The 15,969-nt window shown below is 48.9% G+C and overlaps 1 protein-coding gene across 2 annotated transcripts in view; it reads left to right on the plus strand.

Annotated features, from left to right (window-relative positions):
- The window catches only part of LOC147608576 (tRNA (guanine(26)-N(2))-dimethyltransferase 2-like), a 135,052-nt gene that overhangs the window by 107,301 nt on the left and 11,782 nt on the right, over nucleotides 1-15,969 (plus strand). For both annotated transcript variants that reach the window (XM_086789499.1, XM_086789500.1), the window contains one exon: nucleotides 14,625-14,837. In XM_086789499.1, the coding sequence (XP_086645625.1) occupies nucleotides 14,625-14,837 (213 nt within the window). The remainder of the gene's footprint in view (nucleotides 1-14,624; nucleotides 14,838-15,969) is intronic.

Genomic DNA, 15,969 nt, shown 5'->3' on the forward strand with positions numbered 1-15,969 from the left:
TAAATATCGTGAATGTCCAAGATGCCTAGGGGGGTGATGCAGAGGGATCAACCCCTCTGTGTGGTTTATGTGATATTGGGTTCTTTGACAAGGATGTAGAGTCGTTTGGGTCAAATAGTGAAGAACTTATGTTACTGGTTGGCGAGGTCCATGAAGAAGAGTATGTGTCTTGGCATGAAGATGATGATGTCTTTTCTGAAGAACTTGTAAAGGACTATCAGCCATTGGAGTATGGGACTGTAGCCCACGTGGGCATAGCATGGCAGCCAGCCGAGTGCAGTATGAGGCGTGGGCTGATCATGGGCGACAGGTTTGAAGCCCTTCATGGGCAAGCATATGGGCATGCGGCATGGAGAACAAGTAGAAGAGGATGGTGATGATGATGGGTAGCCATCCAGTAGGGCCGAGACTGATCAAGAAGGGATGGAGAGCAATGGCATGGGTAGCCACTTGTGCCAAATCCTTCCACACGCATTGTGATATTCCATGAAGTACACTATAAAATGAGGGTTGGGGGAGCTCAAGGTAGAAAAAGGAGTCGAGCCCGACCATACGCACATCCGATTGGATTTGTGGCCAATCAAGAGTCTGTGGCCCAAATATACGCACATCTCATTGGATTTGCATGTCTAAACCGTATAGGAATTGACCTCTCTTGTCCTCATCTGATTTTTGCAATTGTAAAGCCAGATGAGTGACTTTATTGGCAAAAATGGGGACTGGCTGCACGTTCAAGCACGGTCCCCAATACTCATCCTCGAGCCGCTCAAGATAGTGAGGCTGGAACCGCTTCTTGAGGTGGTCTTATTCGTAGGCAACAACTCTAAAGTTGGAATTTGCTTGGGCCTAATGTGTCCACCAAGAGATGGCTTCCCCTTCTTTTTTGGAGCTAGCTAACACAACCTTTTCTATATCTGACTTCCTGCTAGCAGCAAAATAGGCTTCAAACTGATGAATCTACGAGTAAAAAGTTGTGGGGTCAAGTTTTCTGTTATACTTACTAAAATTCACTCTTTTGTGAAGATGAGGCAGAGATGGTGATCCCACTTGGCATTACAGACCTACTGTGTGGTTATTCCCTCCCTCCCCCCCCCCTCTCCTCGTATGAGATAGTTGCCTTCTTATAGAGCGGCCAATTGAAGGGGAAGTGCATCTTTCTTCCCTTTTGATTATTAGACCCCGCCCTGTACACGAGGCGAGTTTGTATCTAGCTCTTCGTGGTTGTATTTAGCCCATCGTGGGTGTTTTTTATTAACTAATAGAAGGATCTTTTTCCCGGGAAAAGAAAATAGCCGGTATCGTCCTTGCGTCGAGAGCTGCAAGGAATCGTTCGTGCTCCATGTGTCCTCGTCATTCCTCTTGTGCGGTAGTTGTGAAATCATCATAATCATTTGGATTTGTCAGTGCTAGGCGGTACAAAGTGTGTAGAGAGTCTGCCTGGTGCACGGCTAGTCACTGCCTTGTATAGGGTCATCACATCCCAAATCATGTCATGTGGGAGCTGCAGCTCCTGCAAATTGTTGGTATTTCGGAGTTTGTGTGTGTATCCATCGTGTATATGTACCCCTCTTTATGTGTGTGTGTGTGCGTGAACATCCTTTATATGTGTGTGAACAATCACTTATGCAAGTGTGTGAACAACCTCTTGTAGCCACTAGTGTGCTTGTGTGTGTAAGCAATGATGTCATTGGCCTAGCCATGTGTCATTGCCCCCTTACATGTGATGTGTCAAAGATAAGGTCTTCTAGCCTTAAAAGGATTCTTCTAAGTTCTAGTCAACCATAACAGATTATTGAGTTGTGCAAATCATTGTCTTTATTCTCTCTCTCTCTCTCTCTCTCTCTCTCTCTCTCTCTCTCTCTATGCATTCATGGCAATCTTCCATCGCCCATAGCTTCCATAGTCGCCTGCAGCTACAGCTCCTACAAATAGTACTAGAGCAGGCTTTGCTCCTCGAGCGCGACGACCTTCTAACCTCGTCCCATGCGCCGGCACTTGTCCCCCTTTTTGGTTCGCTTGCCAGATCCCTTTTGTTACCGTCAGAAGCTGCTTCATTGCGCTGCCAGTTTGGAGCGGCTCTAATGCGTGCCCTTGTCGCTAGCGGTGGGCAGAGCCACCGCATGCCACTCAGTTGACCTCCATGTGCTCCTCTCCAGCGCCTTTACGCTTGTCACCATAGCTGCCACTGTCTCCGCTAGGCAGTTGATACGAGTTGTTGACGTCAAGCACCTTTGTAGTCGCTGCTTCAATGTTTTCCTTGAGTGAAGCATCATTGTCGGCCTTGCTGCCATCTCTGGTCTGACGCACCAAGCAGCACGGGCGCCTTTGGTGTGCATGTCCTCTCTCTGCCAGGGTTCTTTTGCTCATCTACCGCCTAGACTCGCCTTCTCGACTACTGTGCGCTACTAAGCCGCCTCATGCTCCTCTTCGCAGCCTTCTCTTCCACGGATCCTTTAGGCGCTGTGGTGGTTCTCGACCACTGTCGCCTGCCATAGCCTTAGCCTTGGCTCTCAATTGTTGCAAAAGTGACCCTATGATACTTAAGTTCTCTTGAAGTGTATAAGATTGGGGCTTCTCATTCCTGTATCAAAATTGCAGCCTGCACATATCCAGAATTGGGGGTTTCCAAAATTGGCGGGTGATAGTCCATCGTTGAGATTCTAGAAATGAAATGATATATTAACGTCTTCAGAAGGCCAAAATGACCTATGAGACCAAAAAGGTTACAACAATTGGTGGATCTGATACAATGTCTGTGTAAGAAAAGCTAAAAACAACTAAACAACTAACTGAAACTGAAACAACGAGAGAGAGAGAGAGAGAGAGAGAGAGAGAGAGAGAGAGAGAGAGAGAGAGAGAGATATTAACGTCTACAAGAGGCCAAAGTGGCCTATGAGACAAAAGTACCAATACATCCAAAACTCTAGGAAACTAAATGTCCCGAGTAGAGAATGAAAAGCATAAACTGAAAAACAACTAGCTATAACATGTGGCCAAAGAGGAACTAGTGGCCTGATACAACTGCCAAAAAAAGGCATATATGATAAAAGTGTGGAACTGGAAAAAGGCAGTGTGGAACTGGAAAAATGGTAGGCTATGGGAAGCAGCTGGGATAGACTCATCCCATAATGTCTCGCATAGGTCGATCCAACATAGACAGGCTGAAGCGCCAAGGTAGCGCCAATATCGCTTGTATCCTCTGATAATGTCTTGGTTGGGGCCGCGGCCTAGCGGGTCATGGATGCCGTGCTCTACATAGCTCTCTAGCTCTGTCTAGGGTGACTCCTCAAGGTGGCTGTGGGGGCCTAGTCGGCTCGTGGTCAACGGTGCACTCGATCGTTGTTGCTGCTCGAAGAAGTCGGTAAGGGTGCATTGGCTTGTGTCTCAGACATGTCCCCCTTGTCTGGAGCGTAGGATGTGGTCTTGGTGCCTGCGCAATTGGAGTAGAAAAAGCCCAAGGCAACGCTGGTCTGAGTAGTCCATCACTTTGAACAATGGCCCAAATCCATCTCGGAAGAGGCAATGAAAGCGCCCCCGGATCTCGTAGTACATTGGGCACCGACATATGTAGTGCTCCTTAGTCTTTGGCGCCAGCTGACAGAGCTGGCAAATCTGATCCTCGAGGGCAAGGGAGATGGCTCCATATCGACCGGTCTCTATCCTCAGCTGACGTGAAGACGTGTGGATCTGGCCAATAGCACATCTGACTCCATGAGAGAGGTGAATGTCGATGTACCTCGGGCGGACAACAAAACCATCTAGGGTTAAGTGGAGAAGATGCTCTTGGTAGAAAGCCATCTTCGTCCCTAGTGGCTCGGCCGGTGTGATTCATGTGCGTGATATGTGTAGCTGAATGATATCCATCATGATGATCTTGTTGAGCTCATTTTGGCTCAACTCCATGAAGCGGGAGTCTAGGCTGTACTGTAAAGGTGGAAGGCAGTCCATATGCATACCATGTAGCTGTAACCATGTGCTAGTCTGGGCATACCAGCACTCTTGTCGCCCTGTGATGCGAGCTGTCTAGATGACTCTGCTAGCAGTCATCTCCTGTCTGTACATTACACCAGGGCCTGTGTTGTGGGTGTGCCCACCCATTTTTGTTCCCCCATTTTTCCTCACTTTCCATGTATTTTTTTCATTTTTTGTTAGGTGTGGGAGGCAGTTTTTTGCCTGTTTGGTGTATCTGTTGCTGTTGCTGGCCGACTGCACTGTGCTACCCTACCTGACCTACAACATTGGTCGACTAGGTCTTTTGCTGGTCGTGAGCAAGTTTGGCTGCTGTCGGCCTGTTTTGGGCTGGTCGACCAACAGTCTGGGGCCATATAAAATGGCCCTTGCCCCCCCACACTTGCATAGTACCATTCCGGGATTTTTCTAGTGTATATACAGAGTTTATACAGCTTCTCTCTCCCTCTCTCATCGACGTTTTGCTCTCTACAATAGTTGTCTTCATTTTCACTGTGCATTGTGACATGGTATCAGAGCCCTTGGTGGCTTGACGCTTGGAGACAGTGGGACCTTGAGGGTTTGCTGATTGGAGATTGTTTGGGTTGTTTGGGACTTGGAGATCGGGTAGAAGGCGGCCATCACTGTGGACACCCACCTTGCATATTATTTGTAGCCTCTTCTTCTTTTTTCCCACTCACCCTCCCTTCATAAGGTCCTCCCTTCACCACAAGACCTTGTGAACCCTTGAGATGGCAGACTTGCTTGAGATGGCTGAGAAGCACGTGAAGATCCCTACACGCCCCACATTCCCAGTGGACCAACTGTTGGATGGGAACAACTATGGCATATGGAAGATAATGATGGTAATGATTTCATTGTAGTTGGTGTTCCACGAACGGAGTTACCCTCTATTCAAAAAGAACGGGAGGCTAAGGCACAGTTATGGGATCCTGTCAATGTTCGTGTGCGTTATTTTATCTTCCTTAATTGCACATTATAGGTGATTAATCATATAAAGCATATGACGCTGGCTAGAGGGATTTGACAGCATTTGGTTTCTTTGTATAACAGGTTATCACCCATGAAGCGGATCTCCTTGGAAGTGCAGGTGCGGGTGATAAATCCTGCGAAGTCCTCGACGATGCGAGAGCACATCAACAAGTTGCAGGCTCTTCAGCAGGAGGTTCTTCAGGATGGGAAAGAGATATCTTCAGAGGACATGGCCATAACGTTGTTGTCTCATTTGCCCTTTAGTACTCAGCATTTTACTCCTCTTTGATCACCAGTGGTAGGCTCAGCACCATCACGTAGGAGGAGCTTGTGCCTATGGTCTTGGATGAGGAAGAGCGTTTTACGAACCCTCCACAGGGCGGAGGTTCTGAGGCCTTGACTAGCCAGCGGGCGAAAGGCCGTAATAACAACAATAAGGGCAAAGGAAGTCTTCATCGGAGAAGTCTTCTGAGAAGAAGCCCGATTCAGACTCTGTGAAATTGAAGGCTGAGCGGACCTGTAACGATTGTGGCGAGAAAGGCCACTATTGCAGAAAGTGTCGGATGCATTACAGACCTTCTGCCAGGATAGGGACTTTACAGTGAACCTTGGGAAGACCAAGGTAATGGTGTTTAACACCTCTCAGCAGTGGGCTGACCGGTTGCCTGAGTTCACCTATCGTGGGGAGACAGTACAGAGAGTCAGGAGATATGTCTAGTTGGGGGTCAATTTTGATGGACTGCGCTTTACTGCGAGGAGGGCGGCAGAGGACAGATTGACTAGAGGATATGCTACACTCGGAGCCCTGGAGAGCCAGTGTGCACACATCCAGTTTCATGAACCTCGAACGAAGCTCTGGTTATTTGACACGTTGGTTACACCAACGCTTTTGTACGGCGCTCCCATCTAGGGCCCGAGTCTCTATCACAAGTGGAGGAGTGGAACTCCAGCAGAGCAGCGAGCCTCGAGTGGAGGGGAGTTTTATGATGGGTGGGAGTAGATGGAGAGACAACTAGTGATGATGATCTCCCGTATGATCAGGAGTAAATTATCAGTACCACATGAGATAGTCCGGGCAGAGATGGGAGCCACACAGATCGAAGCCGAGGCCCTCTTCCAGACGGTCACTTTCATACTTAGGCTATGGAGCCTCTCCAGGCTCCATATACTCTAGACTCGCGCTAGAGTCTGTCAAAATGCATAGCGGAAATGAAGACAATTGTTGTAGAGAGCAAAACGCAAATGAGAGAGGGAGAGAGAAGCTCTATAAACTCTGTATATACACTAGAAAAATCCTGGAATGGTACTATGCAAGTGTGGGGGGGCAAGGGCCATTTTATTCGGCTCTAGGTTGCTAGTCGGCCAGCCCAAAACAGGCCGACAGCAGCCAAACTTGCTCACGACTAGCAAGAGACCTAGTCGGCCAGTGCTGTAGGTCAGGTCGGGTAGCACAGTGCTGTAGGTCAGGTCAAGTAGCACAGTGTTGTCGGCCAGCAAACAGATATAGCCGACAAGTAAAAAACAGGCTCCCTCATCTAGCAAGAAATGGGAAAAATACATGGAAACTGAGAAAAAATGGGGGAACACCAAAAATGGGTGGGCACACCCACAACAGAGACCCTAGTGTAATGTATAGACAGGAGATGATCGCTAGCACCCCCTCTCAACTCCTGGATGTGGAACCAACCCCAGTGAGTTGGAGTGCTGCCGGAGCAGAGCGTGAGGTAGAGACTTCGTGAAGAGGTCCGCCGCATTGTCCTCTGTTGAACAATAAACACGCAAGATGTCACCAGCCAAAATCTTCTCATGAACGAAGTGATATTGTATCTCTATGTGCTTGGTCCGAGCATGGAAGACTGGGTTTTGAGCAATAGCGATACAGCTCTAGTTATCGCATTGGATTAGCGTGGGCTCCTTCTGTAGAAACCCAATCTCGCCAAGCAACCTCCTCAACCACACCACCTCGCAAGCAGCACCACAAGTAGCCCGGTACTCTACCTCTGTAGACGACAAGGCAATAGTTGGCTACCTCTTGCTGCTCCATGATATAGCTCCTGAGCCAAGGGTAAATCCGTAGCTTGTTGTAGATCTACTGGTGGCTGGATCTCCTCCCCAATCTAAGTCACTCCAGCCCTAGAGTCGGACTCGATCCTTCGTTTCCCCTCCGGTGTCATAGAAGAGTCCAAGATCCTTCGTACCCTGCAGATACCGCAAGATCTAAGTCACTCTAGCCCTAGAGTGGGACTCGGTCCCTTCGTTTCCCCTCCAGTGTCATAGAAGAGTCCAAGATCCTTCATACCCTGCAGATACCGCAAGATCTCCAATCTTGCATCCCAATGAGACTTCAAAGCGTCCGCATGAACGAGCTCAACAGCCCCACAGGAAAGCTGAAGTCCAATCTGGTGTTCAGCAACCAGATCAATGAACCAACCAGCTTCCGATACAGAGAGGCATCAACTGGCTCACAAGGATCACACTGTAAGCTTCGTGTTCGGGTCCATCGGTGACGTGATAGGCTTGCCGTTCTCCATCCCAAAAGCCTCAAGCAACTCATGAACATACCGTTGTTGAGAGACAAAGAACCCCCTTTGGGTCTGTGAGATCTCCAATCTCAAGAAGAAGTGGAGTGAGCCTAAGTCGGTCATCTTAAACTCCTTTGACAAGGCAGCCTTCGTCACTGCTATGTGCTCCACATGACCGCCAGTGAGAATGAGGTCATCCACATAAAGATGATCAACGTGACCAAACCGTGTTCCCGAAAGAGATACTAGTTAGCATCTGCAACCGATCTCTGAAATCCAGTCCGTAGAAAGAAGCAATTAATCTTCTGATTCCAAGTCCTGGGAGCCTGCTTAAGACCATACAAGGCCTTCCGCAACCTGTAAACCATCCCCTTTGATGCTGGAACCTCAAAGCCTGGAGGCTGCTCAACAAACACCTCCTCCTGCAAGTCACCATTAAGGAACACGGATTTGACATCCATCTGATATAGGGGCCACCGCTGAGAAGAGGCAAGGGCAAGAACGGTCCGAATCGTGGTCATCCTCACTGTTGGTGCGAAGGTATCCTCATAATCGATGCTAGGGCGCTCAACATAACCCTTAGCCACAAGTCTGGCTTTGTTCTTGTTTTGTCCATCGACCCATCTGACATGTACTTGGTCTTAAAGACCCACTTGACACCAATGACTGAGCATTTTGACGGCCTCAAAACCAACTCCCAAGTTTTATTCTTCTCTATGGCATCGAGTTCCACTTGCATGGCTTTCTTCCAAGTATCCCGAGAAAGGGCTTCCTTCACGGAAGTGGGCTCTTTGTCCCGCATGATACGAGACATCAAAGCATAGTTTACCTGTAAGAGCTCCGCTGAGTGACTTTTGTCACAAACTCTATGGGATCTTCGAGGTCCGTCCTCTGTGGTCCTCTCAGAGGGAAGCTCCGTAACACCTGACTCCCGAAGAGTGTCTAACAACCACATGTGTACTCGAATAGAACGTGAAGCCTCCTGTTGCTGCGGGGGCTCCTCTCCAGTTGCGGCCTCAACCTCTACAAGAGACTGAGGTTGTCCCCAGCTGGAACAATAGACTGGAAATCATCATCAGACTCATCTAGGTCTCCAAGAAGTGGCGGCTCATCAACAGTGGAAGTTGGAACATGCTCATCAAAACATCGTCTCTGTTGACAATGACCTCGTTCCGCTCTGGGTCATACAACCTGTATCCTTTGGAAAGAGAGTTATATCCTGTATGTATAGTCCCAATAAATCATATCTGATCACCCGGTTCCTGTCATCTTGAGAGGTGGCCCTTGAGTGCTAGCTGTCTCGAGGACTCCAGAGCAAGCCTCGGGTATTTGTGGCAATCCATGTGATTGATGCGATGGAGGTTTGTGACTGTCTGGAAGAGTGCATCCACTACCATTGGGACTGCAGCAAACTCTGCCTGGATCTGGAGTGGTTTGTTGTGGATCTTAGGGAGAGCATCATGACCTGGAGCCTCTCAACACACTACCAATCCTCATCGGATAAATCTGGCCCCCAGAAGGCTGCTATCAAGGCTGGTGTGTCAAAAAGCTAATCCTTCGTCCTGGGCTCTTGGAAATGTGCCTGGAGGCAGTGCCGCTCAAGTAAGCTCAAGGCTTCATATCCCTGTGTCACTTTGGCATGTGCTGCGGGCAGCATGGTGAAGTGTGGGCAACTGAAAGTGACACCAAGGTAGACATAGGATGAGACAGTCTCTAGAGGATCCGCTCTGTATGTGAAGCTCAATCTGGATGCAAAGGAGCAGGAGGTATTGAAGACTATTATCTTGGTTTTACTAAGGTTAACAGTGAGGTCCCGCTGAGTGCAAAAGTCCTGTAAGGCATCCAAATGTCTGAGAGAGAGAGAGAGATTGAGAGAGAGAGAGAGAGAGAGAGAGAGAGAGAGAGATTTTATTAACGTCTTCCAAAAGACCGAACTCGGCCTATGAGACAAATTGGAGTACCTGTATGGGGTATCCTCTGTCATCCCAACAAAATGAAAAAGTACTGAACAAAAAAAAAGCTGAATCTGGGTGTGCAGGGGATGGAGCTCTACTACTAGGAGAATGCAAAGCTATATGCATGGAGTATACAATCATGATATGCAACCTAGCTAGCTCCATCCTCTACCATACTGGGGGTATAAAATGGTATACATCAGTGAAGGGGGTGTCCACAGCTCCCTGAAGAACATGCCTGGGTGTGCTCTGAAGCGAGCCAGTCGTTCCGCACCCTCTCTGTGAAACTGAGCTCTGATCTTTGTCATCTCTCTCTGGTATAGGCGTGGTGTCCGAAAGCCAGGTGTCCTCTGTCTCCTGCGGGCTCTAAGTGTCTCTGCTCTCTGGAGAGTAATTCCCTGCCGTGTAGGGACCGGGAGGGGGATGGATCTTTGAAAAAAATGTAGTAATCTGTGTCTGTCGCCCCCCCTCTGGAGCTGTCTGAGCCTGTAATAATGTCTCTCTGTGGCGCTGTATGTCTAGAATGTATCTCCCCAGTATGCGCTGGTCTGCTGCCTCAAAGATCTGGCGTAGGGAATGTGGCTCTCTAAATAAAATGGGATTTCTCTCTCTGATGGCTGTATATGCTCTGCATCTGCATACATAATGCTCCTCACTCTCCACCTCCTCTCTGCACAATCTGCATACCCTCTCCTCTCGGGGGATCCGTGCTGCTCTGCCAGTCTCAATCTCCAATCTGTGTGATGAAACTCTGAGCTGACCAATAGCCACTCGGGAGCCGTGTGGTAAAAAGCCCTCCATGTATCTAGGCCTCTCTATAAATCCATCATCAGTGATACTCATGAAGTGATCTCTGTAGTATAGCATCTTCGGTGGAAGAGGCTGTGTAGGCAATATCCATGTCTCTCGTGTATAGAGCTCCCATAGATCCTGTCTCAATACTCTGTTCCTCTCACTATGAGAGAGACGGATATGTGGTGCATTCCTGTCATACTGGAATGGTGGTAGATGATCCATGTCTAGGCCATGCTGTGAGAACCAATGTGTGACCTGTGCATACCATGATCCTCTGTCTCCTGCCTCAGCCAGCTGTCTAGATGTCTCAAAAGCTCTGTATGACAATCTGTCCTGTGGCATCTCTCTGAATCTGTCTAGCAAGCATATAGTCTGAAATATGGCCTCTACCATCATAGGAGGCGCAGCAAACTCTGCTCGGATAATGTCATGAGGTACTGACGGTTTGCTGCGTATCATGCGTGCCATCATGAGGGCCTATGGTCTCTCTATCTGTGTCCACCAATGGGTAGCAAGGCCTAGCGCCCATACCGCTGCTCCATACATCAATGCCGGTGTGACTAATGTGTCAAATAGCCATCCCTTCGTCCGGGGCTCCTGAAAATGCGCCTGGTGGCACTGTCTCTCTAGCATAGCCAATGTTGCATATCCCCATGTCAATCTAGCTCTGGCTGCTGAACCCATGGTGAAGCGTGTGGCTGCTGCAGAGAAGGTAACCCCTAGGTACACGTATGATGTCACCACCTCCACCTGGCATCCTGCGAGAGTGAATGTCAGCTGACTCCTGCCCTGTCTCGATGTATGAAAGACCATAACCTTGGTTTTCCCAAGGTTCACAGTAAGACCCCTCTGTGTGCAGAAATCATGGAGTGCATGTAGATGCTGCTGTAGACCACCTGGAGACTCAGACACTAATACAATATCATCAGCATAGAGCATAATATGTACTGAGGTACCTGCTAAATCAACTCCATCTCCGCCTCCCCGTGTAATGAAGTCAGCCACCTCATCAATGTATAACCCAAATAGCGTGGGGGAAAGTGGGCATCCTTGCTTCACACCAATGGTGCTAGCAATAGTCTCGGACATGCCTCCTGGACATCTGACTCGCCCAAAAACCTGCTCATATAATGCATAGATGCCCCATGTCATATCTGCTGGAATGCCAAGAGACTGTAGGCGCTGAAAGAGCCTCTCTCGTGGTACTGTGTCAAATGCCTTGCGGAAATCCACAAAACAGCAATAGAGCTTTCTCTTCCTCACTCTGGCCTGATCAATCATACATCTCAAAGTGAATACATGGTCAGTGGTAGAGAAAGCTCTCTTAAAGCCTGCCTGCCCTGATGAGCGTAAACCTGCTCGCTCAGCATATAAGCTAAGCTCTTGCTCCAGCACTGCACCATAGAGTTTCGCCAGCACGTGGCCAACCATAACCGTCCTGTAGTTGCTCGGATCGAGCATATCCCCTGTTTTGTGAATCGGCACAATGGTGTGCATCGTCCACTCCGCAGGCAAACCCTCTGCTAGTGCCCTGTTAAACAAGTGTGCAAGAAAAGGAGCTAAAGAATCTACTGCATATATGAGATGCTCACCCTGCAGGCCCATATGATCGGCGGCCCGTCCATGCTGTAGGCGGCGGATAGCTTCCTGTACCATCGAGTGGGTAAAGAAGCTAGCTGTGGTAGGTCGAGGCTCTTGTGGCTGAGGTATAGGTGGCTGCTGTGGGGCGTGGTATAGACCCTCTGCATATGTGTGCCATGTCTGTGGGTCTGCAATAGGTGTCGGGGTCCGGGGCTCTCTGAAGTGCCGCCATGAGACAGGGCTATCTCTACTCATGAAGAAATGAAAGATCTCTAGCTCTTGTATCTCTGCGAAGACCCGCCTTTTGCGGCGAGTAAGTCTCCTCATCTCTCTCCTCGACTCCTGCTCTGTGATGGCTCCCAAGGCTCTCTGTATGCGGAGCCGTGAGTATAGGGCTCTGCACTCGTCATCATACCATCTGTTCTGGGGCATAGTCCAGGTCTCGCAGGCTCTCCTGAGTGTACACGATGTGGGAAGCTCTGTAATGTAGCCGTGTGTAGGAGTGATGCCAGCTGGGCTGTAATGGTATCCATAGGTGCCAGGGGATCCATGAGTAGGAGTCCATCCTCTACTCTGCCAGTGTATATGTCTGCCATGTCATGTGTGAAGTATATGGTAGTGTGTGGCGTCGATATGTGGGGGACTGGTGATACTGGTGATCCGGCTAGTGAAAATGCCAAGTATGTATGATCTGCTCCAATAGGACGAGATGGAATGGAGAATGAGGTGACAAGCTGTGATGCCTCCACAGACCCCATAATGTAGTATACCACCGTGCCTCCGGTCCGTGTATGACCCCCATGTGGGAAGCATGTCAGCCCTCCTAATCCCGGCCACTGTAACATCCCGTTATAAATAACGAGACGATGCCTGGCTCCCAACTCTAGTAAGTGGTCCCCATAATGTCCTCTGTCTGGTCCAGTGTCCTCTGATGCCTGACTAGCCCCTATCTCCTCTGGATCCACAGGGTGGAGGATCTCCATGTCATCATAGTTGTACACCTCACACTGTCTGCTCTGTGTGTGGGCATTGAAGTCGCCCGTAAGAAACACTTCCCCTAGTGTAGAATAATGCATAATCTCCTCTGACAGACAAGTGTATGGCGAGGCTCCTGTCTTCTCCTCTTGTGGCATGTCCTCTGTAATGACATAGGAGGATCCTGATGGAGAAAAGTAACATAGAGCTATGTATATAACCCTGTCCTGTGAGAGCTGTAAGCTGATCCACATGTATCTGGCCTCTGGATCCTGTGCTACCACTCTCAGTCTCCCCTGTAGCTCCCGTCTAAATAGGATTGCTACTCCCCCCGACCCTCTCGAGGTACCCTGGCGTGTGGTCCTCCTGTATGCTGACTCCCACTGGAATCCCTCTACTCGAGGTAGCCCTCTCTCAGGGCTCTGATGTGTCTCTGTCAGAAGTATGATGTCTCTCCCCACCATAACATGCTCTAGTCGTCCAGGCTGCACCCATAGTGAACCATTACAGTTCCATACTGCCATGTGTATCTCTGTCAGTTGCCTGGTCTGTGTCCCATAGGCCCCAAACCGCTAATCCATGGGCCGGCCATCAATGATGACCTGACCATCTCGATAGAAGGCCTTCTTGCCTTCTCTCCTCGCGTGTAAGACTCGTGGCATGCAAGTTCTCCTATGCTCAAGCTGCATCCTCATGAGATCATCATCCAAGAAAATAGGAGCTCCCTCTAAACCTCGTAGTATAACCCTCTTCCTCATGAAGGTGATCCTCTCCGTCTCTCCTGCAAACTGTAGGATGAGGGCTCGCTTGTGTGTTGAGTCTTTCCCGGCTCTCCATGCTTTGGTGAAGGGGAGAGGGTGCTCTTCCTTGTAGCCGAGCTTCATGCATAGAAGCTGTCCATCTTTCTCGGGAGTGGAGTCGGGTGTCTCGGCTATACCTGTGACTCGAATGTTGAGGCGGCGGGCATGCCTCATCTTCTCCTCCTCAATGGTGGTGTGAATGATTTGGTGTTCTTCCCTTTGAGTCTCCTCCCTCACTTCTTTACGGATGTTCTTCTTCACCACCTCGACCCATCCTGACTGCTTGGCTTCGAGCTTTCCCTCCATGTCCTTTGTGATCTCCTTGGAGATCTCTTCTTTGATGGCCGTGAGAGTGTTGTCATTGATCTCCCCTTCTTCCTTCTCAGCATTCTTGATGGCTACCATTTCCACTTTCAATGCACTCACCTCCTCCTTGAGTGCCGTGTTCTCTTGTTCGAGGTTCGTGACCCGTGCTTCGAGAGCTATGATGTGCCGATGTAGTTTGTTTTCCACCTCATTGAGGTTGGAATCGGATGTCTTCTTGTTCTCCTTGATTAGTGCCTTCATTGCCATCTCGAGGGCCTCGAGTTTCTCTTGGAGACTCGGGGCCATCCCTCCAGGTCACTCTGCAGTCCTTCCCACAGGCAGGGAGGAGAGAGAGAGAGAGTTATGTTGCTGCCTTGGGGGCCTGAGCAGGGGTGGGTGTGGAAAGGGGCCCGACCAGGGGCAAAATGGCGGGCAGATGCGAGCTGGCGGAAAGGGGTGAGCACAGGCGAACTGGCGGAAAGATGCGAACTGGGGGGCACAGGCGAACTGGCGGAAAGGGGTGAGCACAGGCGAACTGGCGGAAAGATGCGAACTGGGGGGCACAGGCGAACTGGCGGAAAGGGGTAAGCACAGGCGAAGGGGGCCGACCAGGGGCAAAATGGCGGGCAGATGCGAGCTGGCGGAAAGGGTTGAGCACAGGCGAGCTGGCGGAGAGAGAGAGAGAGAGAGAGAGGCTTATGATTATTATTTCTTTGTGGAATGATACTGTTATTGTTTACCTCTTACAGAATGACAATGCTCGCTATTTACCTGGTACTGGTCCAGCAATTCTTCCTGATTGCAAACATTGTGGGAAGCGTTTCAATATGGGAGGGCCAATATGGACTGAGCCTATTCATGATTCCGATTGGATATCTTTGATTCTAAGAGGTTTAAATGCAGCTAGGGAAATGTACCCAGCATTTGAGAAAGTGCATGGTGTTCTCACAGCTATTTCTGAGGTACGTTAAGGCTTATAGTTTCATGTTCGGGAGTGTTTTGGTATTGTATTTTCAAGTTGATGATCACTCCTGTGCTTGAGGAAATACATGTCGTCCTGCTGATGAGCTGTTGGGGACTGAAAAGTAGTGATACCTGTTTAATGGAGTCAAAAGCTGCCTTTCACATAGTCCAGCCCTGGCTGGGCCTTGAGTGTCTACTCAAATAGTTTTCCAAGCCTGCTCCAGTGTTGTGCTGGTTCTATTCAAAACTGATGCCCATACTTGTTCTTTTGCTGCTTAGTTAACTAACAATTTGATACTATCACAACCACAATATCTATCATTATTGTGACAAGAATTTCCATATTGGATTGGAGATGGGGAATTTAGGCTTCATGGCCCAAACATGGAGCAAGATGTAGAGGCAAGGAGCCGTGTTTGATAATGCAAACAACTGGGATTAGGATGTTAGATGATGCTTTGATATTGATGATACATGTGACCACATTGCAGTTGAAGGCAGTGAACTAGCATGTATGAGGGTAGATAGGCAGTGAATTTCCATATTGGATTGGAGATGGGGAAGTAAGGCTTCATGGCCCAAACATGGAGCAAGATGTAGAGGCAAGGAGCCGTGTTTGATAATGCAAACAACTGGGATTAGGATGTTAGATGATGCTTTGATATTGATGATGCACGTGACCACATTGCAGTTGAAGGCAGTGAACTAGCATGTATGAGGGTAGATAGGCAGCTGGATGAGCATAAGTTCATACTTCTTCTGTTCATTGTGCTAGGTGGAACAATAATGACAAAGTGGGTGGCTGTTTTCTAAAGAACCCATTTACACAATTAAGGCATCAACCACACTCAGTGGCTTCTGGATAGCCCGAGTTGGCAGAAAAGCTACCTTATATATTACCTCTCGAGCATATGACATTGTGTCCAGCCTTAAGGCTTTCAGTGGAATTAGTAAATAGCTTCTCCAAGGTGCTCTTCTCTAAGTACATATGGAAATAGCATATGGGAATAGCCTAGCCCATATTTAAGTTCTTGTAAGCAAGAGTGCATCTCAAAAGCATGAATACAGAAATGTGACAACACTAATCTCTTTAGAATGATGATCTGCTTTGGTTTTCTATGTAGGAGGGTA

This window comes from Cibotium barometz, chromosome 53, assembly GCF_041138505.1.
Source record: "Cibotium barometz isolate CiBa-2024 chromosome 53, ASM4113850v1, whole genome shotgun sequence".
Lineage (NCBI taxonomy): Eukaryota > Viridiplantae > Streptophyta > Polypodiopsida > Cyatheales > Cibotiaceae > Cibotium > Cibotium barometz.